This window comes from Pan troglodytes, chromosome 18 (genome assembly GCF_028858775.2).
Source record: "Pan troglodytes isolate AG18354 chromosome 18, NHGRI_mPanTro3-v2.0_pri, whole genome shotgun sequence".
NCBI lineage: Eukaryota > Metazoa > Chordata > Mammalia > Primates > Hominidae > Pan > Pan troglodytes.
In genome coordinates this window covers 40,611,684-40,624,786 of record NC_072416.2, presented here as the reverse complement: position 1 = coordinate 40,624,786, position 13,103 = coordinate 40,611,684, and the positions used below count along the sequence as shown (strand labels likewise).

The following is a 13,103-nucleotide window of genomic DNA, read 5'->3' as shown; positions in this document are numbered from 1 at the left end:
AGCAAGCGGAGAGGCCCTGAGAAAAGAAAGGCTTGTCTCGCTCACATGCAAGGGCCCCCTGGCTTGACATAGTGAGAAAGGTGTGAAGATGAATTTGGAGAAAGGCAGGGACAGACCACAGGAGACTTTAGATTTGATTCTGAGGGCGATGGGATCTCTTGAGAGGATGCTGAGCAGGGGAGAGATGTGATCTCCTTTTCATTCTAACATGATCGCTGCAGCTGCTGCTGGAGAATGGATGCAGGAGCAAGAGTAGAGACTGGGAAGGTCTGTGCATCCTCCAAGCAAGAGGCGTTGATGGCATGGAAAGATGTCTTTCCTCTGGCAGGAAAGACAGAGACAGGGGATGTTTTGGAGGCAGAACAGTTGTGACTTCCTGATGGATGGTATGTCAAGGGTGAGGAAAAGGGAGGAGTCAAGGGCAGCTCCCAGGTTTCTGGACAACTGGATGGATTGACTGGGCTGGAAAAGATGGGGGTAGAGAGTGGAGAAGAGGTTTGATGGTAAGAAATCACATGGCCTGGCAAGTATTGTGCAAAGTGCCCATGGGACCTGCAAATGAAGACACTGAGCAGGGTGGGGGTGCCGGGCTGTGGCTGGGGGAGATGCTGGGCTCGGGAATGGCCAGCAGCAGATGGACCTGGTTTAAAGGCACGGCACAGGTGACATCCTTGAGGGAGGTGTGCAGGGAGAGGACAGGAGGGGAGAGTCAGGACAAAGTTCTGGAGCTCTGCTTCCTTTAGGGCGGGGTCTGTTACCCTCCGCTCTGCTGACATTTTGAGCCAGATAATTCCTTGTTGGGGGAGGCCGTCCTGTGCATTGCGCAATGTTTAGCCACATCCCTCAGATGTCATAGCACACCCTCCAGCTCCCTCCACACAAATGTCCCGTGGGGACGAGTCTCCTGGCTGTTTAACTACAGGTGTAGAGGGTGGGGGAGGGGAAGTAGAGAAGACGAGGAAGGAGCCAGTGGCATTAGGAAGAAAGCCGGGAACGTGGGGTCTCAGGTGCCGAGATGGGGTCTGGAGAGGGAAGGAGGGGCTGGCTGTGTCAGATGCCGCCAAGGGGTTAAGGCAAGTTGGGGAGAAGCAGCCATTGGCTTTGGCCACATGGCGGTTCTGGGTGTCCCTGAGAGGAGCTTCTGGGCAAGTGGAGTCTTGGGTGGGCGGCAGGAAAGTGGGGAGAACAACCCTCTAAGAGTGCGGACAGCTTCTGAGCAGGTTTGCTGGGATGAGGGGCAGCCTGGGGAGGGGCATGGGCTGGGAATGGCTTCCCGAGGATTTCATGTACGGATGGCCATGCTGGGTGTCTGAGCATTGCCACCCCTTGGTGAGTGTTGATGCTGGTGTTTAGAGGGGGAGAGGGTTGTGGTCTGCTGGCGGGCTTTAGGGTGATGGGTAGGGGTGTCTAGGCAGGCGATGGACTGAGAAAGCATTGGTGGGCTGTGGGCAGGAGGCTGCCCAGGTCTAGCCGGGTGGAGCAGGGGGCTCCTGGTAGGCAGTGTGGGGTCCATCCCCCAGCTGTCCTCTGTCTGCTACTGTGAGAGCAGTGGGCAGAACTGACCTCTCACCACTCCTGTTTCCCCCAACCCCGTGTCTCCCTGCAGAAAGCGGGCAGCGGCCTGCGCCAGTGGAAGCGGGTATACGCCGTGCTGCAGGCGCGCTCGCTCTCACTGAGCAAGGAGCGGCGGGAGCCCGGGCCGGCGGCGGTGGGGGCTGCGGCGGCCGGCGCAGGTGAGGACGAGGCGGCGCCCGTCTGCATCGGCTCCTGCCTCGTGGACATCTCCTACAGCGAGACCAAGAGGAGGCACGTGTTCCAGCTGACCACCGCTGACTTCTATGAATATCTCTTTCAGGCTGAGGACTGGGATGACATGCTGGGCTGGATCAGAGTGATCCGGGAGAACAGCAGGGCCGAGGGCGAGGTGAGGGCCCGGCCAGCCCGGCGGCCACAGAGGGCGGGCGGGGTGGCCTCTCACCGGCTGTGGACCTGGGATGTCCACTCTGAGCCTCACTTCCCTCTGCTAGAAAGGGGGGCTGACAGGAGTGCACCTCGTGATTGTGTCCCCCTAGGTTTCAGGGTGACGAGGGTGCAAGGGCAGGGCTCACGGAGGACCTGGCGTCCTCGGGTGCAGGGACCGGCAGTCACCATCCTGACCCTAATGATGACAGGGATTATTGTGACTGTGTTAGGATCGTCTTGAGCAGGCTCTGATGTGGAGTGGTCAGCTCCAGGCCAGTCTCAGCTTTTCTCAGCAGGCGAGGAAGGCAGGGGCCTCCTATGGAGTGTGTTAGGGCATGAGTGTCCCCGCACCAGAACTGCACTGGGCTGGCCTGTCTGCAGGAGGATGAACACGTTGACCTTGTGAGGAGGCCGAGAGGCTTGGCCTTTGGCCACAGGTGGGCAAGGTTGGAGCCAAGGGCCTCGGCAGGGATTTTGGGAGAATTTTTTTTTTTTTTGAGACAGAGTCTCACTCTGCTGCCCAGGCTGGAGTGCAGTGGCGCGATCTCAGCTCACTGCAATCTCCACCTCCCAGGTTCAAGTGATTCTCCTGCCTTAGCCTCCTGAGTAGCTGAGACAGGTACATGCTACCATGCCTGGCTAATTTTTTTTTAATAGAGACGGGGTTTCACTGTGTTAACCAGGATGGTCTTGATCTCCTGACCTCGTGATCCTCCCACCTCAGCCTCCCAAAGTGCTGGGATAACAGGTGTGAGCCACTGCGCCCAGCAGAAGAATTTTTTTTTAATGGGGCCCATTGCGGTCAGCCGTAGCTACACTCCAGTGACCTAGGTAGGGATTCCTCCCTGTTTACTTCTTTGGCCAGGAGCCTGCACAGAAGTGCCTTGAGACACCCACAAAAGTCATGTGGGCGTCCCAGGCCTGGGGTCTCTGCCAAGAGGGCAGTGGGCCTGGGCCTGCTCTGGCCGTGGGAGGGGGCGCTAGTGCATGGCCTCTTGCTGAGGACACATCCTCTCGCTGACCAGGCTCTGCTCTCCCGGGAACAGCTTTCCCCACTGCAGGGAGGAAGGCACCTGGAATTTGGGCCTCCTCCTCTGGGGGCCTGGCTTGGCTGTCTCCAACAAGGCTTAGTCAGGGGGGTTCCAAGTCACATCACTATGGCAGTAGCAGTCCCTCCTGGGGCACCTCCTCCATGCCTGCTCAGCATCTGCCAGGATGGTGGCGAGTGCTGCATGATTCTGCACCCAGCCCCGAGCCTTCCCTGTTAGCCCCCCATGTTTATTACAGAGGAGACTGAGGCTCAGAGAGGCTAAGAGGCTTCCCCAAGGCCTCAGCTGGTGAGAGGGTGCTGGGGAGTCCAGGCCTCGTCTTTCTCACTCCAGGGTCTGGGCTGTCCACCTGGCAGGTGGACAAGAGGGGAAGCAGGGCTAGGGATGAACCCAGGGGTGGGCTGGCTGTGGGCACTGACATGATCCGCTCTCTCCTCTCCTGCTTCAGGACCCCGGCTGTGCCAACCAAGCTCTGATCAGCAAGAAGCTTAATGATTATCGCAAAGTGAGGTGAGGCGTAGCCCTCGTGGAGCAGTCTCCTCTGTGGGGGTGGTAGGGGGCTGAAGGCAGAGGATGTCTTCCTGGCCCACCTCCAGGGCTGCCCTCTGCTGGGGGAAGGGGTATCCAGGGTATCCAGGGTCTCCAGGCTGCAGTTTGGCATGGAGGCATTGCCTCAGGGTGGAGGGGATGTCCCGAGGGGCAGGAGGCCAGGGTGGGTGGCCTGCTTGGCCACTCCAAGTGAAGACCTCTCCTCTCCCCCTTTTTCCCACACAGCCATAGCTCTGGGCCCAAAGCTGATTCCTCCCCCAAAGGCTCTCACAGCCTGGGGGGCCTCAAGTCTGAGTTCCTCAAGCAGAGTGCGGCACGTGGCCTCAGGACTCAGGACCTGCCCGCAGGGAGCAAGGGTAGGAAGGTGGCCACTGAGACAGGGTGGTGTGTTGGGGAAGAGAGCATGGAGAGGGGAGGGCATGTGTGTGTGTTGGGCTGTGTCTGCTCGTGTGTGCCTGACTGTGTGCCAGGGTTACCGGTATGTCTGTCTGCGTGTGCATGCCTGTGAGGGTCTGGGGGCTCTCAGGGTCTTGGGGTGGGAGGGCCTGGAGCCTGATTCCCCTCCCTGACATCCCTGCTGGGTGGTCCTCTAATCTTTGCTGGTGTCTCTGCAGGGATGCGAGGCCCACCCTTTCCAAGAGCAACCTTTCCCATTTCCCTCACCTTTGGCTATTAGAAAGTTCTTACCTGGCTGGGCAAGGTGGCTCACACCTGTAATCCCAGCACTTTGGGAGGCCAAGACAGGCAGATCACCTGAGGTCAGGAGTTCAAGACCAGCCTGACCAACATGGCGAAACCCCAACTCTACTAAAAATACAAAAGGCTGGGCACGGTGGCTCACGCCTGTAATCCCAGCACTTTGGGAGGCCGAGGCAGGTGGATCACAAGGTCAGGAGATTGAGACCATCCTGGCTAACACGGTGAAACCCCATCTCTACTAAAAAACACAAAAAATTAGCTGCGCGTGGTGGCAGGCACCTGTAGTCCCAGCTACTAAGGAGGCTGAGGCAGGAGAATGGTGTGAACCTGGGAGGCGGAGCTTGCATTGAGCCAAGATTGCGCCACTGCACTCTAGCCTGGGTGACAGAGCAAGACTCCGTCTCAAAAAAAAAAATACAACAAAAGTACCCAGGTGTGGTGGTGTGCGCCTGTAATCCCAACTACTTGGGAGGCTGAGACACGAGAATCACTTGAGCCTGGGAGGTGGAGGTTGCAGTGAGCCGAGATCACACCACTGCACTCCAGTCTGGGTGACAGAGCGAGACCCTGTCTCAAAAAATAAATAAATAAATAAATAAATAAAAGAAAGTTGTTCCCTTGGGCCAGCAGGCATGGTGGCTGACACCTATAATCCCAGCATCATTTTGGGAGGCTGAGGCTGGAGGATTGCTTGAGGCCAGGAGTTTGAGACCAGCCTGGGTAACATAGCAAGGTCCTATCCCTACAAAATTTTTTTTATATATTCTTTATTTATTTAGAGACAGAGTCTTGTTCTGTCACTCAGGCTGGAGTGCAGTGGCATGATCTCAGCTCATCGCAACCTCCACCTCTTGGGTTAAAGCAATTCTTGTGCCTCAGCCCCCACCTAGTAACTGGAATTACAGGCATGCACCACCCCGCCTGGCTAATTTTTTTTTTTTTTTTTTGAGACGGAGTCTTGCCCTGTTGCCCAGGCTGGAGTGCAGTGGTGTGATCTTGGCTCACTGAAAGCTCCGCCTCCTGGGTTCACGCCGTTCTCCTGCCTCAGCCTCCTGAGTAGCTGGTACTACAGGTGCCCAACACCGCACTTGGCTAATTTTTTTGTATTTTTAGCAGAGACGGGGTTTCACCGTGTTAGCCAGGATGGTCTCGATCTCCTGACCTTGTGATCTGCCCGCCTCGGCCTCCCATAGTGCTGGGATTATAGGCGTAAGCCACCACGCCCGGCCCACGCCCAGCTAATTTTTGCATGTTTAGTACAGACAGGGTTTTGCCATGTTGGCCAGCTGGTCTCGAACTCCCGGCCTCATGTGGTCCTGCCGGCCTCAGCTTCCCAAAGTGCTGGGATTACAAGCATAAGCCACTGTGCCTGGCAAAAAAATTTTTTTTAATTAGCCAGGTGTGGTGGTATGAGCTTATAGTCCCAGCCACTCGGGAGGCTGGGGAGGGAAGATTGCTTGAGCCCAGGAATTTGAGGCTGCATTGAGCTATGATCATACCACTGCACTACAGCCTGAGCGACAGAGACCCTGTCTCTAAAGAAACAAAGTTCTATGGCTTCCGCCTTGTAGTTTTGGCCCACGAGCCACACAGAAGTCCTTGCATTGCTCTGGGCCTCTCCTTTGGGGTAAGCATCCTCCCCTTCAGGCCTTCTCTCTTGCCATACAATGTCCCATCAGCCCTGGGCATCTCTGATGGAATCCCCATACATCCAAATGTGTGAATGTGGCAGTGAATGTGTGCGACCTTCCTGGATACTCCAGCTCACTCTGGCTCTGTCTCCCCCACTTCAGATGACAGTGCTGCAGCCCCCAAAACCCCCTGGGGCATCAACATCATCAAGAAAAATAAGAAGGCCGCCCCAAGGGCATTTGGGGTCAGGCTGGAGGAGTGCCAGCCAACCACGGAGAACCAGGTGGGTCTCTGCCACACGCCAGAGCAGGCCCGGCAGGGGGAGACCAAGACACAGAGGGTCAGAGCAGCAAGGGACATGGAACAAGGTCTCCACCTCATTGTACAAACACAGCTGGGAAAACAGCCCAGAGAGGGGAAGGTCCCCGCCTGCCCTGGGCCTCCCAGGGAGGGAGCAGCAGCACTGAGGCTGAGCCCGGCTCCTTCTCAGACCATGGCGAGGCTTTGGTGTCATTTGTAGCTCCCAGACTGGAGGCAGCAAGGGCCTTTTCTTCCCCCCAAGGGTTCCTAGCAGCAGCCCTGGGCCTTGCATTGTCCCCTTCTTGGCCTCCCCAGCTCCTCTGGCCCCTGTCCCCTCTTACACCCCTCCCCTGTGTCCCCAGCACATCCCCTTAATCGTGGCTGCATGCTGTCACATTGTGGAGGCACGAGGGCTGGAGTCCACAGGCTTTTACCGATTGCCCGGCAACAATGCAGTGGTGTCCAGCCTACAGGAGCAGCTCAACCTTGGGCCTGGTGACATCAACCAGCAGGATGAGGTGGGTGAAGCTGGGGGGTCTGTGGAAGGGGGGCTGAGATGGTGTGTGGGTGGTGCTCCGCTTGGAGAGTTCTGTGGTCTATTGTGTTGCATGCATTGTGCCCTATGACATGCCCGGCATTGGTCCAGAACACCAAGATAGGCAAGATGGGACCTGCCCCCGCTGGCCAGCCCGGGGATGGGTATCACCCCAGGCTGAAGCTGACCAAGTAAATGCAGTCATGGCCTGGGGAGCTCTGAGGCAGAGGCTCACAGACGGCAGTTTTGTCCGAGTGTTTAGGATGAGTAGAGTTCACCAAAGGCCGGTGAAAGCCAGGTGAGGGCATTCCAGGCAGCAGAATGGCCTGCACAATGGTGTAGATGCGGAAAGTGTGCCAGGAGTCAACCAGCTTTCTCTGTAGAAGGCAGAGAGTAAATATTTTCTGCTGTAGTTTGCTCTGTTGCATTCCCCCCTTCTCTTCCTCCTCCTTCTCTTCCTAATCCTTTAACAACGTAAAAACCATACTTAGCTCAAGGGCCAACCAAAAGAAGGCTGTGGCTAGATATTGCCTACAGATCATGTTTTACAAACTGCCGGCTTAGAAAAAGGGGAATATATGATGTTTTCTAGAATGGCCAGCCATTTGGATGGCTGCAACATGGAAAGAGAAGTAGCTGATCAGGCGAGATGAGACCAGCCTGTGAAGGAATCTGCAATCACACTCAAGTGTTTCCAGCAGGGCCGGCAATTCTCAAAGGGTGTTCCCCAGAGTCCTAGGGTTCCCCAGAGGGGACTTGGGAGGCCAGGGTCAGGTCAGGACCCCGTGTCCTTGCTAGAGCAACCCTGCTTTGACCTGTCTGTTGTACTGGCTTTTCACGTACAATTTTATTTGCCCAAAGGGGCTCTGATAAAAAAGATATTTTGGAAAACCATGAACATGGGCAGTGATGTCCCATGAGTCACACACGTGAAGGCTCATGGAATACACAAGTCTTCCTGTCCTTGGAGAATGAGGAGCTGAGACAAGTGTGTGTGAAATTGTGGACAAGAGAAAAAGATGATCTCTCATCAGGGACCACACTGTGATGAGGAAGGACAGGGTGCTCAGGCTGGAGCAGGTGGTGGCTGGAGGATTTGAGTATTGGAGGAATGAATAGGAGGGGGCAGGTGGACAGGAAGCCTTTTGAGGTGTGAGACGATGGCATTTTCCAAAACCCCAGCAAGGGCCAGGGAGGGCTTGAGGGTTAGGACAGAGAGTGGATCTACCTCCTGGGCTTGAAGGTGGGGAGGGTGAGGCCCCAGGGGGACAGAGAGGGCATTTGATGGCTTCACTGAAGACTTCGACCTTGATCTGATGGACAGTAGGGAGCTTTTGATGGTTCTTAACCTGGGGAGGCATTGTGAGAACAAAGTTCAAGAAAGAGTAATGCTCCTGCTCATGTCCATTGGATACGAATGCGGAGGGCAGGGGTCTGGGGAGAAGTCACTGATCTATGGAAGCGCTAAGTGTCGGGAGGACTTGGTGGTCCCGGGGGAAGGGGGAGGATGGGAGCAACCCTAAGAGTTGGCTGCATGAGAGGGAGGAAGGAGGGGTGAGGAAGAGCCGCATGTTTGAGCTGGGGCTGGCGGTATCTTCCCCTGGCAGAAACCAGGGAGTAGGGCAGCCTGAGGAGAGGTGGAAGGGAGGGGCCATCTCAGGGAGTGGCTCCATTGGATTTGGGGTATGGAAAGTCCCTTGCATGGGGCGAGAGCATAAACAGGCACTAGATTGAGCGTGGACTAGAGAGTGGCATGGGTCCTGCTGCAGCTGGGGCATGGGATGACCAAAGGTGGGCCGCAGAACAGCAGGGGCCACGCTCTGAGTGGGACAGAAGGAGAGGACTGCCAGTGAGGCTGGGTAGAGGGCAGACACTTCACTCTGGAGGAGCCAGGAAGCACTGGCCAGGGCATTGGGTTTGGCAGCTGGGAGATGAGAGGAGCTCACACCCGAGGGCCAGGAGGTAACGGAGTCGGGTGGGCAGAAGCCGCACTGGGTGTGTGTGAGATGAGGGGGCCATGCTGGCAGGCAGCTGGTCCAAGCCAGGGCCAGCTAGGGGCATACAAGGTATATTGGGTGTGTTGTTTTGTCTTGGATACATTGTGTCATTTGTTGTGGGTCGTGCTGGGAGTAAGTGTAGTGGGGGATAAATCTAACCCCTGGTGAGCCTGTGGGGAGTGTATTGTTTATGGGATTGTCTGGCATTAAGCTGTGGATCCATTGTAATGAGTGTGTGTACTGCTGTGCTGTGTCTCTTTGTTGGGGGTATTAGGTCGCTTTCTGGGCCTGAGTTATTCTGAGCCATTCCCAGCGAGGCGGCTGTGCCCGACTTGGTTGCAATGTGGGGTGATGGTGCCCCCTGGAGGACAGAAGGGACAACGACCCGGCCGTTAGTTCTTGTACTCAACAACCATTTATTTTAGAGTAGGGTTTCTCAACCTCAGTGGACATTTTGGGAAGAACAATTATTTGTTGTGTGGGGTTGCCCTGTGCACTGGAGGAAATTTGGAATCATCCCTGGCCTCGATCCACTAGACGCAAGTGTCACCTCCCAGTTGGGAAAATCAAAATGGCTCCAGACATTGTCAAATGTCCTCTGGGGGTGGAGTGGGAGTTTGGGGGACAAAATTGCCTCCTTCTGTTAGAACTACTGATTTAGGGCCATGTAAGTATCAGGTTAACTGTCCTAGCTAGGTGATAGGAGCACAGTGGGAAATGAGACAGACGGGATCCTGGCTCCTCCTGGAGCTTACAGTCCTGCAGGGAGACAGGCATGAACATAGAAACAAAAGCAGAAAATAATGACAAATTGGGTTAAGCGCCATGAAGGAAACAAAGTCAGGGCTGGGGTGCAGGTGACAGGGCAGTGGTGAAGGTGGCTGCTTTAGCTATGAGGGTCAGAGAAGGCCTCTTTGAAGAGCGACTTTTAGGCGGGGATGAGGAGCCAGTTGTGTGGAGGCGGGGAGGAAAGTTCTGGTTGAGGGAACCAGCACATGCAGAGGACCTGAGACAGGAAGGAGCTGGCACGAATGACTGCTGTGTCACGGATGCTTAAACTGTGCCCAGTGGAGGCAGCAGCTGCCACTCACTGTGTCCCCACAGTGCCTGGGACTTTCTGTGAATGGTGAGGTGTTGGAGCCCACGTGCTGGCAGGAGCAGGGAGGGGCTGGGGCCAAGTGTGAGTGTGGGCACAGGACCTCTCTGGGGACTCAGTTCTGCTGCCACCATCCTGATGAGTAGAGAGCTTAATCTAAGTGGGTCCCAGGGAGGGCCTGGTGGGCTTGATTGGGCTCTGGGGAGAATGATCATGGAGGCATGGGCATTGGGCTAGGCCTGCCTGTGGCCTGACATCTGACTCCTCCCCCAGCGCTGGCAAGACATCAATGTGATCAGCAGCCTGCTCAAGTCCTTCTTCCGAAAGCTGCCCAAGCCTCTTTTCACTGATGGTGAGTAGGAGGTGGAAGTGGGGGTGGGGAGGGGACACCAGTCTGTGCCACACCCTGACCACTACTTTTGCATTTGGTTTGTTGGTTTTACTCTTTTTTTTTTTTTTTTGGAGACAGTCTTGCTCTGTCGCCCAGGCTGGAGTGCAGTGGCGCAATCATGGCTCATTGCAGCCTCAAGCTACTGGGCTCAAGCGATCCTCCCACCTCAGCCTCCTGAGTAGCTGAGACAGCAGGTGAACACCACCACACCCAGCTAATTTAAAAGTTTTTTTCAGAGATGGGGGGAGTTTCTCACTATGTTGCTCAGACTGGTGTTGCACTCTTGGGCTCAAGTAATCCTCCTGCCTGCCCCAGCCCCACAAAATGCTGGGATTACAGGCATGAGCCACCACGCTGGCTTTTTTTTTTTTTTAACACAAAAGCTTATTAAAAAAAAAAAACATAGATTGTACAGATGTGAATAAAGAAAACAGCACAGGACCCTGTGAATCTCCTCCTCCCTTTCACGGGAGGTTGTGGCTAACACTTTCTGAGCATTAGTGTGTGCCAAGCACAACTCCCTACAGCAACTCCATGAGGAAGGTGCTATTGTCTTCCCTCTATAGATGAGGAAACCAAGGCTCAGAGAGGTTTAATGCCTTGCCCAAGGTCACACAGGTTGTAAATGGCAGAGCCAGGATTCCACCCCAGGCATCGGGCTCCGATGGGCTTTGGTCGTTTGCTGAACTGCTTATTCACAATCTGTTGTGTTTCTCTCCTGGCCCTCTTATATGCATGGCAGAGATACACACGTGCCTGCGTGGGGTTTGGAGTTGGGTGGGTTCAGGGGTGTGCTGGCAGATGTTTAACATCTGTTTCTGGGAGAAAAAAGCCCTAATGCCTAGCGTTTTCCAGCTTCCATGGTGTAAATACTCCTACCATGGTTTATTTCAAGCCACCAACATGATGTCACCAACATGGAATTGGGAAGAGAGGCACACAGTCGCTCTCAGGAGCTGGTGTGAGCGGACTCCAGCACACCGCTGGTTGAGTTGTTTTTAACAAAAGCAGAGTTGTAATTCTGAGATTCATTCGTGTCAGTGCAGAGAGCTCTACCTCATTCTTCTTTTAAATCAGCCACATAGAATTTCATGGTTTGAATAGACTATAATTTCTTTAAGTACTCCTCTATTGATGGATATTTAGCTTGTCTTCAAATGTTTGCTATCACACAACATGTTGCAATGGCTTTCCTTGAATAAGTCCTTGCACGCCTGGATCTGTGCTCTCTAAGGGGATTCTTAGATGTAGAATTGCTGGGTCAAAGTCCTGGTGAACCTTTCTGAGACCAGTGTCAATTGCACTCTGAGAAAGAGGCCCTGATTTAGACTCCCACTAACAATGTAGGAGTCTGTCTCTCCACATCCCCAACAGCATTGGATATTACAACTATTATTGTTATTTGAAGGCCAGGCATGGTGGCTTATGCCTGTGATCCCAGCACTTTGGAAGGCTGAGGCGGGTGGATCACCTGAGGTCAGGAGTTCAAAACCAGCCTGACTGTGGTGAAACCCCGTCTCTACTAAAAATACAAAAATTAGCTGGGTGTGGTGGCGGGTGCCTGTAGTCCCAGCTGCTAGGGAGGCTGAGACAGGAGAATTGCTTATCCCAGGAGGCAGAGGTTGCAGTGAGCCGAGATCGCACCACTGTACTTCAGCCTGGGTGACAGAGCAAGACTCCATCTCAAAATAAATAAATAAATAAATAAATAAATAAATAATACAATAAAATAAAAATAAAAATACCATTATTTGACACAGGATCTTGCTCTGTTGCCCAGACTGGAATGCAGTGGCACAATCATGGCTCACTGCAGCCTCAACCTCCTGGGCTCAAGTGATCCTCCCATCTCAGCCTCCTGAGTAGCTGGGACTACAGGTTTGTGCCACCATACCCATCTAATTAAAAAAAATTTTTTTTTGGTAGAGGCAGGGTCTCACTACATTGCTCAGGCTGGTCTTCAACTCCTGGTCTAAAGTGATCATCGCTCCTCGGCCTTTCAAAGTGCTGGGATTTTATGCTTGAGCCACCTCACCCAGACAGCATTAAATATTATTAATATTTTAAACTTTTGCTAATCAGATAAGAGAAATGGTATCTCATTATTGTTTTTATTTTCATTGCCCTCATTACTAGGGAGATTAAATCTTTTTTCATTAGCATATTGGCTGTTTCTATTTTCTCTGTAATTGCTTGATCAGACCATGTGCCCATTTTTCTGTTGGGTTGTTTATCTTTTTCTTATGTTGATTTGTGGGAGAAAAGCTCTTTGTGTTTTACACATATTAACCCTTTGTTAGTTTTTGCAAATATTTGCTTTGGCCTGCCATTTGCCTTTTCACTTTGCAGTATAGAAACTGAAAACAAATTTTTTGTTGTTGTTTTGTTTTGTTTTTTGAGACAGAGTTTCACTCTTGTCGCCCAGGCTGGAGTGCAATGGTGCGATCTCGGCTCACTGCAACTTCTGCCTCCTGGGTTCAAGCGGTTCTTCTGCCTCAGTCTCCCGAACAGCTGGGATTACAGGTGCCCACCATCATGCCCAGCTAATTTTTGTACTTTTGGTAGAGACGGGGTTTCACCATGTTGGCCAGGCTGGTCTCAAATTCCTGACCTCAGATGATCCACCCTCCTTGGCCTCCCAGAGTGCTGGGATTACAGGCGTGAGCCACCGCGCCCCGCCTAACAATTTTTAATTTTATTTTTATTTAATTTTATTTATTTTTTTGAGACTGAGTCTCACTCTGTCACCCAGGCTGGAGTGCAGTGGTACGATCTCGGCTCATTGCAACCTCGGCCTCCCGGGTTCAAGCCATTCTCCTGTCTCAGACTCCCAAGTAGCTGGGATTACAGGCACCTGCCACCATGCCCTGTTAATTTTTATATTTTTAGTAAA

General features: G+C 53.6%; 1 protein-coding gene across 1 annotated transcript in view; it reads left to right on the top strand.

The window, feature by feature from the left end:
• The window catches only part of LOC745694 (Uncharacterized), an 81,050-nt gene that overhangs the window by 26,223 nt on the left and 41,724 nt on the right, over positions 1 to 13,103 (top strand). Inside the window, exons 10-16 of the mRNA XM_063796335.1 lie at positions 1,221 to 1,329; positions 1,550 to 1,924; positions 3,460 to 3,521; positions 3,786 to 3,916; positions 6,053 to 6,174; positions 6,554 to 6,709; positions 10,093 to 10,171. Coding sequence (XP_063652405.1) covers positions 1,221 to 1,329; positions 1,550 to 1,924; positions 3,460 to 3,521; positions 3,786 to 3,916; positions 6,053 to 6,174; positions 6,554 to 6,709; positions 10,093 to 10,171 — 1,034 coding nt within the window. The remainder of the gene's footprint in view (positions 1 to 1,220; positions 1,330 to 1,549; positions 1,925 to 3,459; positions 3,522 to 3,785; positions 3,917 to 6,052; positions 6,175 to 6,553; positions 6,710 to 10,092; positions 10,172 to 13,103) is intronic.